The sequence below is a fragment of the Oncorhynchus kisutch genome, linkage group LG12 (assembly GCF_002021735.2).
Source record: "Oncorhynchus kisutch isolate 150728-3 linkage group LG12, Okis_V2, whole genome shotgun sequence".
Lineage (NCBI taxonomy): Eukaryota > Metazoa > Chordata > Actinopteri > Salmoniformes > Salmonidae > Oncorhynchus > Oncorhynchus kisutch.
Genome location: NC_034185.2, coordinates 25,704,487 through 25,717,578, shown reverse-complemented (window position 1 = coordinate 25,717,578; position 13,092 = coordinate 25,704,487). Strand labels below are relative to the sequence as shown.

Below are 13,092 nucleotides of genomic sequence, written 5' to 3'. Positions count from 1 at the left end.
CTTCTTGATATGTCACACCTGTCTGGTGGATGGATCATCTTGGCAAAGGAGAAATGCTCACTAACAGGGATGTAAACATAATTGTGCAAAAAATTGGAATGGAACATTTCTGGGATCTTTTATGTCAGCTCATGAAACCAACACCTCACATTTTTGTTTATATTTTTGTTCAGTAATATATTGCCTCACTGCATGGCTGTGACACACATTTCTGCCACAGGTGGAGGCCAAAGTACTGAAGTGAATAGAACCAGAGCTTGTTCAGGCGACGCATCACTTATCTTTAATTTAACACCTGCAGTTATTTGTAGAATACAGTTTGTTTACTGTGTAAACAATGGCAAAATGAGAATTGAAAATTAGTACAATTATGTAAATATTTTTATTTCACCTGTTGATATAGCTAACACTGCTGGTAGTTAAAAAAATGAGTACATTACAGTACTTCTAAAAAAATGTATAATGCAGTTTTCTAATCTTGAATTAATAGTTTTTCCATTAATACAAATGTACACAAATGGTGAATTGAAGTGTGTTCCCTTTCATTTGACTAACAACAGTTGGTTCATTAAACACAGAACACAAGTCATCTCAAGAAGAAGTGTCTAATGCCAAACAAAAATGATGGCACGCTTGTCAACTTTCACAAGGTTGGGTTATGGGAATATGCCTATGATTAGACTGAGCAGTTCATTTCAGTCAATATAAAAGTGCATGCACTATGCCCGTTTCTGTTACAGGTATCACGGACGCAAGCAGAATCTTTGATCTGAAAGACATTGGTTGTCTTTGTAACATTTTCTAAGCCATCAAATAGGGAAACCCAATTGTTAACAATCAATGTGTTAGGGATCGTTAAAAAAATTAAGGGCAGCTTCATTATTCAAAACTAAGTAAAACAGATGAATCTATTCAAAACCTTAAACATAAGCGCACTGACAAATCTCAACAGGAGAAGAATAAACTAAATACAATCTTACAGCAGAGGGGCACAAAGGGAGTAAATAAAATGACAAATGCACCTATTTCCATCTGGCCTGTACATCCACAAACAATGCAGCGTTAACACATCACGGACAACTATAACCGACAACTATAACCGACAACCACCGTATTTCAAATTCATCCTGCCTTAACATTTCACAGTCCATGAAATAAAATGCAGGCTACATTAACACCACATGCTATGGTTAAATATCCATTGTAAAAAGAGGTCTGATAACAGTTCAGTTATAATAAGGAGTTGTATGAAATAATAAATCCATACACTAGGCACAATCTGTAGAGGAACACAAGTCTACCGATAATAGGGGGTAAAAAAAGTCTAAGTAAACATGTCAGAAAACAAAAAAGTTATAAATCTTATTAAAATAAGACACATTAAAAGTTGGCTAAGATGATCTCATAGTTACAGTTGAAACACAGACTACACATCCCAGGACCAATGCATTTCTATTTTAACGTTCTGTAACGTTGCACCCTCCTGAACGGACCCCTGATCTGAAGTCAGGTGATCAAACCGAACTAGAGGTTGCTTCTGGGTCGCTTGGCAGCTTCAGGGTGGGTCTCGATGATACTGGGTCTCTGCAGTGCCCATTGGTCAACGTTGTGTCTCTGGCCCTCAGGCTCCTCTGTCTCTGATCCGCTGCTGGAGCTGCCACTGCTGCTACTGCTGGAATGATCACTGCCAGTGAAGTCATAGCAGTCCTTCTCCTTCCCTCTCCCCTTCCCCCTCCTCTTCCCCTCTGCTGCCTCAGGGTTGACCTGCAAGGCTGACTCGGGCACCGCTGGTGGGGGTCCCATCTGCATGTCCTGCCAGGGCTCTAGGATGGGGGTGAAGACATGGAGGGTCTGCTGCTGGAGCTGGTCAGTGGGGTCATTCACAGTGCTGTGCACCTTGGGCTTGGTCTTTAGGACCTTATCAAAGTTCTTGGATTTTGAGGTCACCACAAACCAGTCCTAAGAAAACACAGGACAAAGGAAATTAGTATAGTATGCCACCAAAAAGCACTACAACATGAATTTTTGCAGTACTTTATTCATATGGCAAAACATTATACATTAATTTGATACAGTAGGTCATCATGGAGGTTAAAAGTCTAAAACAAATACATTTCTGACCTGGGAGTGGACAGAATTGATGTGGTACTTCACCCCACTCTCCGAGTTGAACTCTTTCTTACAGATTAGGCATTTGTATTTCCCTGCTTCAAAGTCCCCCTGCATAATGAGAGAAAAGATTTGATTGATATAGATGCTTAATAATGGATTTAATTCCTGTGCATACATCAGATTTTTATGCTGAAGAATTGACTCAGTTTCAGCTGAATAACTTTCCCTGTCTTCTGGATACGTTGCAGTACTTGGAAGTGAAAGACAGCAGAGCAGTGAGAGTAAATCTATTCCATACCCTTCCACAGAGCCCAAGGTGAGCCTTCAGTCCAGACACACTGGTGTAGACCGAGCTGCAGCCCTGAGGGAAACCAGAAAGTTTCCTAGTCACATTATAACACAAGTATAGTACAGTGAGCAACATCTCAACTATACGCAATATGGGATAAAAGATCATTTAAAAAAATGATGGGTCGTACCAGGTTTGGGCACAGAACTTTTTTTTGCAGCTTCACTTCGTTTTTCCACTTCCGAAGGACCTCCTGACTGAAGGCAGGCAGCCCTGGCCGGGCATATCTCAGCTGTGGAACCCAACAGAAAAAGAATGGTACATCTGGAGGTCAATGTACCCACAGGAATAGATACAGTACATGAGCACACATCTAGGACTATCTTAGTGTTAAAGTGTCCTCACCTTCTTATCGTCTGGGACAAGGTCTCCGATGACCTTCCTCTTGGGCCACTCCTTGGCCAGCTCGTCATTAGCAATCTCCTGTAGGTGGAAAAAGGCCACCTGGGCTGACATGCGTTTGACCCGGCCGCTGGGTGTCCTCTCAGGGTTGGGCTCTCTCTGAGCCTTCACCTCCTCCTCCTCTGCATTCTGAGGCACCTGTGGGGGAGAGGGAGACAGCTGTCTATCATCACCCATTCAAGAGAAGCTCAAATAATTTAGAGAGGAGAAATTAGCTAAAAGAGAGACCAAGGAATGGGGTGCTCAGGGAAATGGGTGGATGGATATACTGAGAAATGTTTGTGACATTGAAGTTGCCAGAATGTAACTGCTACAGATTGTGAGCACAATGGCATGTTGTGCGATGGAATGTCACCCAGTGAATTGTAACCTTGAAAGACTGTCTTATTAGTTAGTGGACAAGTGTATAGTGTAAAACAGGATTCCCCAACTGGTAGCTCCCAGGACGAATTTGGCGCACAGGTGGTTATATTTGACCCCCACCAAGTTCTGGATTGTTGGACATAAATGCCAGGCATGTTACAAATCATGTCATTGCTACATTGGCTGGACATACTATAGAGCAAGTTAAAGTGTACAAATATTTGGGTGTGTGGGTTGATGATAAGCTGAGCTTCACTGTGCATGTAGAGAACTTGATAAGGAAGCTCAAGCTGAAAATAGGATTTTATTACCGGCATAAGGCTTGTTTTTCTTTTGAGGCCAGGAAGGAGCTGGTACAATGTACATTACGGTCGGTTTTAGATTTGAGTTATATATATATATATATATATATATATATATGCAGGCCTTAGCCACTACCCTGAGTGCACTTGATTCAGTGTATTATGCAGCCCTCAGGTTCATTACAAATCAGAAACGTCTAACACATCAGTGTGATCTCTACAGCGCTGTTGGCTGGTCGTCATTGACCTTGCATAGGCTTAGACACTGGTATACACTGATTTGTAAGGCCTTATTGGGTAAAATGAAAGTTTAGTCAGGTCAGAAAATAAATATAAATGATGGTCCCATTCTGATTTGCTTCTAACAGTACCAAAAATTAGAACAGGTCATGGTAGAAATAGTTTTAGTTACTTAGCACCGTGGTCCTAGAATCCTCTCCTGAATATTTTAAAATGTGATGATCTAGTTTCGTTGGTGGAGTTTAAACACTTGATCGATGTTTATATCGATCAAGATGTTTGTGTTTTTAATGTAAGATGTAATTGTTGTACTGTATGTGCGTTTATAGTTTTGTTTCATGTTGTGTTAGTGTATGTTGTAAGTAAGTTGTTTTGTCTGAAGCGTTGTTCCCTCTGCTGCTATTGGACCAGGTCTCTCTTGGAAAAGAGATTTTATCTCAACGAGAAAAAACCTGTATAAATAAAAGGTAAAATAAAATAAATAAAAGACCGTAAAAACACCAGAAAATCAGCTCCAATTGATTATAATTTTGGAAATCTGCTCCCAAGTATTCCCACGCAAAATAGAGAGATGTGATCATATACAAATGTATGCAAGGTTTAAAATGATTGTTTTATTCAAATATTATATCCGTTTTGTAATTATTGTGGTCAATTTGCGGTCTTCAAATGATTTGCAATTTTGTGCCCCCTCCCCCCACCCCTGAATCTAGTTGAAGATCCCTGTTGTAAAGGCAGTGCAATATAGCGAACTCACTGGTGCGTGCTCCGACTTGAGGTGGTACTCCAGGCCTGCCTTGGACTTGTAGACCTTGCCACAGTGTTGGCAGTTGAGAAGCAGCTTCTCCAGCTCAGACTCCTCTTTCCCACATTTCTTCATGTGGTACAGGTAACCCATGATGCTGGTGAAACTACCAGTGCAGCCCTGTAATGTAACACAGTCCTTTAGAGTGAAACATATCTATAGTTCCCATGTGCCAACGATGTAGACTATGAAATCCCAGACCTACAGCACCAGTCAAAAGTTTGGACACACCTACTCATTCTAGGGTTCTTCCTTATTTTTACTATTTTCTACATTGTAGAATAAAAGTGAAGACATAAAAACTATGAAATAACACATATGGAATCATGTGGCAACCAAACAAAAGTGTTGAACAAATAAAAATATATTTTGTATATTAGATTCTTCAAAGTAGCCACACTTTGCTTTGATGACAGTTTTGCACACACTTGGCATTCTCTCAACCAGCTTCATGAGGAAGTCACCTGGAGTGCAATTCAATTAAAACAGGTGTGCCTTGTTAAAAAGTTAACTTAATGCTTTTGCGCCAATCTGTTGTGTTGTGACAAGGTAGGGGTGTATACAGAAGATAACCCTATTTTGGTAAAAGACCAAGTCCATGTTATGGCAAGCTCAAATAAGCAAAGAGAAACAACAGTCCATCATTACTTTAAGAAATAAAGGTCAGTTAATGTGGAAAAGTGCAGTCACAAAAACCATCAAGCGCTATGATGAAACTGGCTCTCACGAGGACCGCCACAGGAAAGGAAGACCCATAGTTACCTCTGCTGCAGAGGGTAAGTTCATTAGAGTTACCAGCCTCAGAAATTGCCATCCAAATAAATGCTTCACAGAGTTCAACAGACACATCTCAACATCAACTGTTCAGAGGAGACTGTGTGAATCAGGCCTTCGAATTGCCGCGTAGAAACCACCACTAAAGGACACCAATAAGAAGAAGACTTGCTTGGGCCTAGAAACACGAGTAATGGACATTAGACCGGTGGAAATCTGTCCTTTGGTCTGACGAGTACAAATTTGAGATTTTTGGTTGCAACCGGCATGTCTTTGTGAGACGCAGAGTAGGTGAACAGATGATCTCCGCATACGTTGTTCCCATCATGAAGCTTGGAGGAGGAGGTGTGACGGTGCTTTGCTCATGACACTATCTGTGATTTATTTAGAATTCAAGGCACACTTAACCAGCATGGCTACCACAGCCTTCTGCAGCGATATGCCATCCTATCTGGTTTGCGCTTAGTGGGACTATCATTTGTGTTTCAACAGGGCAATGACCAAACACACCTCTAGGCTGTGTAAGGGCTATTTGACCAAGAAGGAGAGTGATGGAGTCCTGCATCGGATGACCTGGCCTCCACAATCACCCGAACTCAACCCAATTGAGATGGTTAGGGATGAGTTGGAACGCAGAGTGAAGGAAAAGTAGCCAACAAGTGCTCAGTATATGTGGGAACTCCTTCAAGATTGTTGGAAAAGCATTCCAGGTGAAGCTGGTTGAGAGAATGCCAAGAGAGTGCAAAGCTGTCATCAAGAAAATATATTTGTGTAACACTTTTTTGGTAACTAAATGATTCCATATGTGTTATTACATAGATGTAATGTCTTCACTATTATTCTACAATGTAGAAAATAGTAAAGATAAAGAAAAAAACCTTGAATTAGTAGGTGTATCCAAACTTTTGACTGGTACTGTATGTCAGAACATTGTTAATGTGAGAGGCAACCAGACTGCCTAGGGAGACTACCAACAATGGTTAATGTGACATCTGTACTGGAATTTCAGATACAGACACCATCAAGGAATCATACCTCTTTCGAGCATTTTAATTTTCCCATCCTTTTCAGCACCTTCCTCAATTGTTCCTTCATGGACTGGTCATCCAGGCCATTTATGTCATCTGGTGAGGGCTGGAAAAACAAGACAGTTAACACCAATGTCAACATGGAACACACCAAAACCAGCATCAGATGGGAGAATGGCCTTACCAGGTTATTGTGGTCTGCCATGATGTGGTACTTCATTCCCGTGGAAGACTTCAGTTGTTTCCCGCATTGCTGACACGTGAAGGGATTCTACAAGGAACACATTAGTTTTGTTTTTTGAGATTCAGTTGAACCAAGTGCAACATGGGAGGCTGTTATTGTAAGTACGACACACACCAATCGGCAGCTCTCCATATGTTTCTTCAGGCCATCCACAGTCTTCCTGCTCACACTTTTACACTTGGGGCACGTGACTCGGCCTTTGCCCAGGATCATCAGCTGCCACCTTTCTTCTTGACTTCCTGTTCCACACAGGAAGTGGAGTGTTTTTTGTTATTGTACAAGTGGAATAAGGAACCATACCTACCATTACAATGCAATTACCAAAGTATTACGTAACATTGTTAATACAACATGGTTCCTAAAAATGTTTGTTATTACACAGGTATAGGATGAACTAATGTAAAGTGTTGCCAGGGATTGAATCTATGGTGATATTTTATTTGCTAATCCTTTCACCTGGGGAGTCCTCTCACCTGGGGGGTAGACTGGGGGTTCCTTCTTGGTTGTGAAGGTGAAGACTTTAGATTTCTCTTCCTCGGTAGGCTCTGCTTGGTGACTGTGACTGCTCTGGATAGTCACACCTCCAATAGTGTGACTTCTATGAACATGTCCACCTACAACAGAGTAACTGCTCTGGACAAGTTCACCTCCAATAGGGTAACTGCTCTGGAGATGCCCACCTCCAAGCAAGTGACCGCTTTGGACATGTCCACCTCCTACCAAGTGACTGCTGTCAAAATGGCTATGGACATGCCGACCACAAACCGATGGACCGCTGTCAAAATGGCTATGGTCATGTCCACCTCCTACCAAGTGACCGCTGTCGACATGGCTATGGGCATGTCCACCTCCTACCAAGTGACCGCTGTCGACATGGTTATGGGCATGTCTACCTCCTACCAAGTGACCGCTGTCGACATGGCTATGGGCATGTCCACCTCCTACCAAGTGACCGCTGTCGACATGGTTATGGGCATGTCCACCTCCTACCAAGTGACCGCTGTCGACATGGTTATGGGCATGTCCACCTCCTACCAAGTGACCGCTGTAGACATTGCTATGCCCACCTCCCACTGAGTGACCGCTATGGACATGGCTATGAACATGCCCACCTCCAACAGGAACTGGAACTGCATCAAAAGAAACATTTAACATGAACTAAAACTTGAATACCTGTTTATAAGAGAAAGGGTCAGAAGACAAAGTGATGGTTGCAACATAACTACCTGACTGTCTCACTTCTTGAGGGAAATTTATAGCAGGTGTGCTGTTGTCCACCTCCACTCTCCGCATTTTCTTAATCGCAAAATCGGAGGGCAGGTGTGGTTCCTGACCCCGGCCCTGGGCTCTGCTTGTGTCTGGGGCCTGGTTGGGCCAGCAGTCTTTAGCCACCAGCTTGTGAGGCAGTCTGGCAGAGAGTGGTGGAGGAGGAGGCAGCTCACCGTTGGCTACAGCCAGGCTGGAAGACACCACGGAGCAGCAGGACGTCTCGCTGGTTGAATCCTCCACACCAGAACCCAGAGAGACATTCTGCAGATCCTCATACCTAGACAGTGACACACAGCACCAAACTCACATAACAACAACTACTCTGGTCAGCTTTTGCACAGAGAAAACTGTGCACAAGCATCGACTATTTCCCAGATCAAATGCCTCTATCACCTACACACTTTGAACTTGTGGAGATCTGAGAATATTGGACAGGTAGGAGTCAGTGATGGGAAGGAAAACATACAGCAATCGGCAATTAAAATAAAGGAAACTCACAGTGGGCCCATTGACCTTCTTCTGCCATATGATCTTTTCATCTTTTGGGTCGCCTGGGCATGGGGGTCATCATTCTATAATATTCAAGTACAGAACTGTAAAGAAGAGATCCAGTGTCCCACAGGATCTTACAAGGTTTATTGTGAACACTGCACTAAGGACCATCATATTGGTGATGTAGAAGTGCTTAATGCTAAATCATTTCTAGATCCTCATGATGGTTGTTATTTTAGTTTTCATGTTGAGGACTGGAATAGTGCACCCATGCTTTAGTAGGAACACTCATAATGGCCAAGTAGAACTGAAAGAAAAGACTGTTACTATGTATTTATTCTTACCTTAGGTGGAACACCAATCATGCTCATCACACTCATATCTGGCATCTTCTGGATAGCTGTTGGATTATGGTCACATTTTCATTAGTTAATCTCTTTCCTTACAAAACACTAGTGAAGGAGCGTTTCCAAGACATTCTGCATGAAATACAGAAATGGAGACCAAACATGAATCATAATGATGATTCAAGACATCTGCAATTGCAACTGGCCAGATACAAATTTGGACATAATGTAATTTATCAGTACTCTAAAGTTTGCTGAGTAAACTGACAATTTGTCAATCATCTAGTGACAGTGACGGTTTAGTGACATTTACCTGGTAGTGGAACACCACTTTTTTGTTTTGGTTGTGAAGCCTTCCTCTTCCTTGGAACATATGATGGTGACATGCTTCCTTGTGTGTGATGATGAAGTTGATGATGATCCATGATTGCAGCTGACCTGACCAATCAGTATTGCAAAACAACACCAGGCCTGAATTATTCTATGACATAGTCCATCAATAGACATCATCACTGTCACATAATTGATAAAAGGGCTTTAATATTATTTAGTCTGGGGAACATTTATTTTGTTAGTAATTTGATGTCCACATTAAGAAGAATCACGTGGCATACCAACCCTTATGTAAACGCAGGATGAGCCCGTGTGAATAGAAAAGGTAGGCCTAATATGAACTCACTGGTTCTGTTTTGTTCAGTGCAGTAGTGTACCTTACTCGAGCAGTGTTGCAGTAGCAGTGTTTCTAGAGCCACAGCCACCATAATTTTCCACGAATAGCCACACAAAAAAGGGGAACGCTTGCTTTGCAGTGACGTTGCAGCAAATCTACACTCTGGATGCTGATATAACGTAAACGTTCTAACCGTTGCACTACACGCGCTCAAACAACTTGGCTACAATGTAGCCACCTACTAATTTAATTGTTTGATACACTTAACGTTACATTGTGAAACGTCTACCCGTACCGCACACTCCTTAGCAAGGTTAGCTGCCATTCCTTCCTGTTTTAGTCACCCTCTGTCATTTCCTCCCGACAACGATCCGCCTAACCACTCGTTGGATTCGGTTATTTGAATAGAAAGACCATCAAATGGCCATGCTGAAATTTTCAAGAGGATATCTAATTAAAAATAATGCTCCGACAAAACCTATAGTATCAATTATCCATATTGCATACCCTCTTTGAGATTACTTCATTCCCGAAACGCCCTCTTTGTGGAGACAACAAATGAGATTCCTATCTCATTCACCACGACTGTAAAAGGGGCGGTTACTTACAGCCATCCAGTACGAACAGGTTTTGTTGAGCAGAACGCAAAACAGATTCCAGATCAGTTATGTCTTCATATTACCTTACGATGGCTCCGCCTCCTAGTAGTACTCTACCTGATCCAGCTGGATGTAGGCAAAAAAATAAAAATAAAAAAAAATTCGTTTTTTGGTCTTAATTTAAGGCTAGGGTTAGGCATAAGGTTAGCAGTGTGGTCAAGGTTAGGTTTAAAGTTAGGGTTAGGTTTAAAATCACATTTTAAGAAGATAAATTATAGAAATAGGCGGTGTTTATGACTTTGTGGCTGTGGTAACTATTGAAGACCTTATAGGTGAGACTGGTGCAGACAGGCTTTATTTATTTTATTTTACCTTTATTTAACCAGGCAAGTCAGTTAAGAACAAATTCTTATTTTCAATGAAGGCCTAGGAACAGTGGGTTAACTGCCTGTTCAGGGGCAGAACGACAGATTTGTACCTTGTCAGCTCAGGGGTTTGAACTTGCAACCTTCCGGTTACTAGTCCAACACTCTAACCACTAGGCTACCCTGCTGCCACCTGCTTTATATTGTGTAAAATGGATTGTCTTGTATATATTAGGGATTGTTGTATTAGATAGATGGGTGGGAGACTCTGTGTAGCTTATCTCAGAGGGGTCAGTCATCATCCGAATGAAAGTGAAAAAATAGTGATGTTGTATGATACAGTAAGATAATATATGTATTTTATATATGTATATTATTGTCTGTTACATAACTAACACATTTTTTCCCTGTTCACTCCCCTTACTCCCCTCCGAATGGAATGCAGAGGTAATTATTTTAATAGGACACATGCCTATCACTGTTTTAAATAATGTTTACACGGGTCAAATTGTTGTTTTATAACCCTATGTCCGGATGACGCGTACATGCTGATTTGAGAGTATATAAGAGAAAAATGCATCGGTTGTGAGATCAATCACCCCAGCCAGCGCCGTCATCCGTGCCTATACGAGCCCCCAAGATACTACTTCTTCAACCATTTTGAGGAGCTGGTGAAAAGACTGTGGTCCTGCAGGTTTATACCTTCGCTGGTCAGAGCCCTGGAGTCTATGGGTCTTGTGCCGTCTATTACCAGAGTTTACGGGGTAACCGAGGCTTTCCTACATGAACTGAAGGAGGTGATCTACATCCATGAGAAACTCGACACACCCTGGTGGACAACAAATACAGGGAAGCTGTGGTGGCTGATGTGATGACTTTCTGGCTCAATAAACCCCAAGAGACCGAGTGACAATACATATTTGTTATTTACAGTGCCTTGCGAAAGTATTCGCCTCCCTTGAACTTTGCGACCTTTTGCCACATTTCAGGCTTCAAACATAAAGACATAAAACTGTATTTTTTTGTGAAGAATCAACAACAAGTGGGACACAATCATGAAGTGGAACGACATTTATTGGATATTTCAAACTTTAACAAATCAAAAACTGAAAAATTGGGCGTGCAAAATTATTCAGCCCCTTTACTTTCAGTGCAGCAAACTCTCTCCAGAAGTTCAGTGAGGATCTCTGAATGATCCAATGTTGACCTAAATGACTAATGATGATAAATACAATCCACCTGTGTGTAATCAAGTCTCCGTATAAATGCACCTGCACTGTGATAGTCTCAGAGGTCTGTTAAAAGCACAGAGAGCATCATGAAGAACAAGGAACACACCAGGCAGGTCCGAGATACTGTTGTGAAGAAGTTTAAAGCCGGATTTGGATACCAAAAAATTTCCCAAGCTTTAAACATCCCAAGGAGCACTGTGCAAGCGATAATATTGAAATGGAAGGAGTATCAGACCACTGCAAATCTACCAAGACCTGGCCGTCCCTCTAAACTTTCAGCTCATACAAGGAGAAGACTGATCAGAGATGCAGCCAAGAGGCCCATGATCACTCTGGATGAACTGCAGAGATCTACAGCTGAGGTGGGAGACTCTGTCCATAGGACAACAATCAGTCGTATATTGCACAAATCTGGCCTTTATGGAAGAGTGGCAAGAAGAAAGCCATTTCTTAAAGATATCCATAAAAAGTGTCGTTTAAAGTTTGCCACAAGCCACCTGGGAGACACATCAAACATGTGGAAGAAGGTGCTCTGGTCAGATGAAACCCAAATGGAACTTTTTTGGCAACAATGCAAAACGTTATGTTTGGCGTAAAAGCAACACAGCTCATCACCCTGAACACACCATCCCCACTGTCAAACATGGTGGTGGCAGCATCATGGTTTGGGCCTGCTTTTCTTCAGCAGGGACAGGGAAGATGGCTAAAATTGATGGGAAGATGGATGGAGCCAAATACAGGACCATTCTGGAAGAAAACCTGATGGAGTCTGCAAAAGACCTGAGACTGGGACGGAGATTTGTCTTCCAACAAGACAATGATCCAAAACATAAAGCAAAATCTACAATGGAATGGTTCAAAAATAAACATATCCAGGTGTTAGAATGGCCAAGTCAAAGTCCAGGCCTGAATCCAATCGAGAATCTGTGGAAAGAACTGAAAACTGCTGTTCACAAATGCTCTACATCCAACCTCACTGAGCTCGAGCTGTTTTGCAAGGAGGAATGGGAAAACATTTCAGTCTCTCGATGTGCAAAACTGATAGAGACATACCCCAAGCGACTTACAGCTGTAATCGCAGCAAAAGGTGGCGCTACAAAGTATTAACTTAAGGGGGCTGAATAATTTGGCACGCCCAATTTTTCAGTTTTTGATTTGTTAAAAACGTTTGAAATATCCAATAAATGTCGTTCCACTTCATGATTGTGTCCCACTTGTTGTTGATTCTTCACAAAAAAACAGTTTTATATCTTTATGTTTGAAGCCTGAAATGTGGCAAAAGGTCGCAAAGTTCAAGGGGGCCGAATACTTTCGCAAGGCACTGTATATCGTAATAACCAAAGTTTGAATTATACAACCAATTTTCCAAAGCCTATAGAGTTATCAGAGGCCTGGGAAGTAGGTCTCAGCGAGCTTACATACCCCCATAGTTGGTATAATATCAAAGATAAGGACCGTAATTTTTTTTGCAAAAGGATATCGGAACCTGCAAAACTTAT

The 13,092-nt window shown here is 41.9% G+C and overlaps 1 protein-coding gene across 8 annotated transcripts; it reads right to left on the bottom strand.

The window, feature by feature from the left end:
* Positions 1 to 263: 263 nt before the first annotated feature.
* On the bottom strand, positions 264 to 10,029 carry LOC109900779 (zinc finger protein 512). Of its 8 annotated transcripts, none has more exons than XM_020496588.2 (15): positions 9,905 to 9,975; positions 9,041 to 9,165; positions 8,725 to 8,780; positions 8,387 to 8,460; positions 7,846 to 8,165; positions 7,093 to 7,749; positions 6,734 to 6,858; positions 6,560 to 6,646; positions 6,383 to 6,481; positions 4,526 to 4,693; positions 2,807 to 3,001; positions 2,592 to 2,693; positions 2,411 to 2,473; positions 2,122 to 2,220; positions 264 to 1,959 (listed from the first exon to the last, which is right to left on the bottom strand). In XM_020496588.2, the coding sequence occupies exons 2-15, from the start codon at positions 9,150 to 9,152 to the stop codon at positions 1,525 to 1,527; spliced, it is 2,592 nt and encodes an 863-aa protein (XP_020352177.1). In that variant the 5' UTR covers positions 9,153 to 9,165; positions 9,905 to 9,975; the 3' UTR covers positions 264 to 1,524. The 8 variants fall into 8 exon arrangements, with proteins under 8 accessions (XP_020352177.1, XP_020352175.1, XP_020352176.1 ...); XM_020496586.2 differs by having other exon boundaries at positions 9,407 to 9,950; XM_020496587.2 differs by having other exon boundaries at positions 9,346 to 9,937.
* Positions 10,030 to 13,092: the final 3,063 nt, after the last annotated feature.

Bases quoted from the DNA above. Each gene is read 5' to 3' on its own strand.
- LOC109900779 (XM_031837237.1), bottom strand. From the start codon at position 9,152: ATGGATCATCATCAACTTCATCATCACACACAAGGAAGCATGTCACCA. The intron at 8,166-8,386 runs GTGAGTTTCCTT...GTCACTGTCTAG, and splicing joins AGAAGGTCAATGGGCCCACT to GTATGAGGATCTGCAGAATG. The intron at 2,474-2,591 runs GTACGACCCATC...GGTTTCCCTCAG, and splicing joins AAGTTCTGTGCCCAAACCTG to GGCTGCAGCTCGGTCTACAC.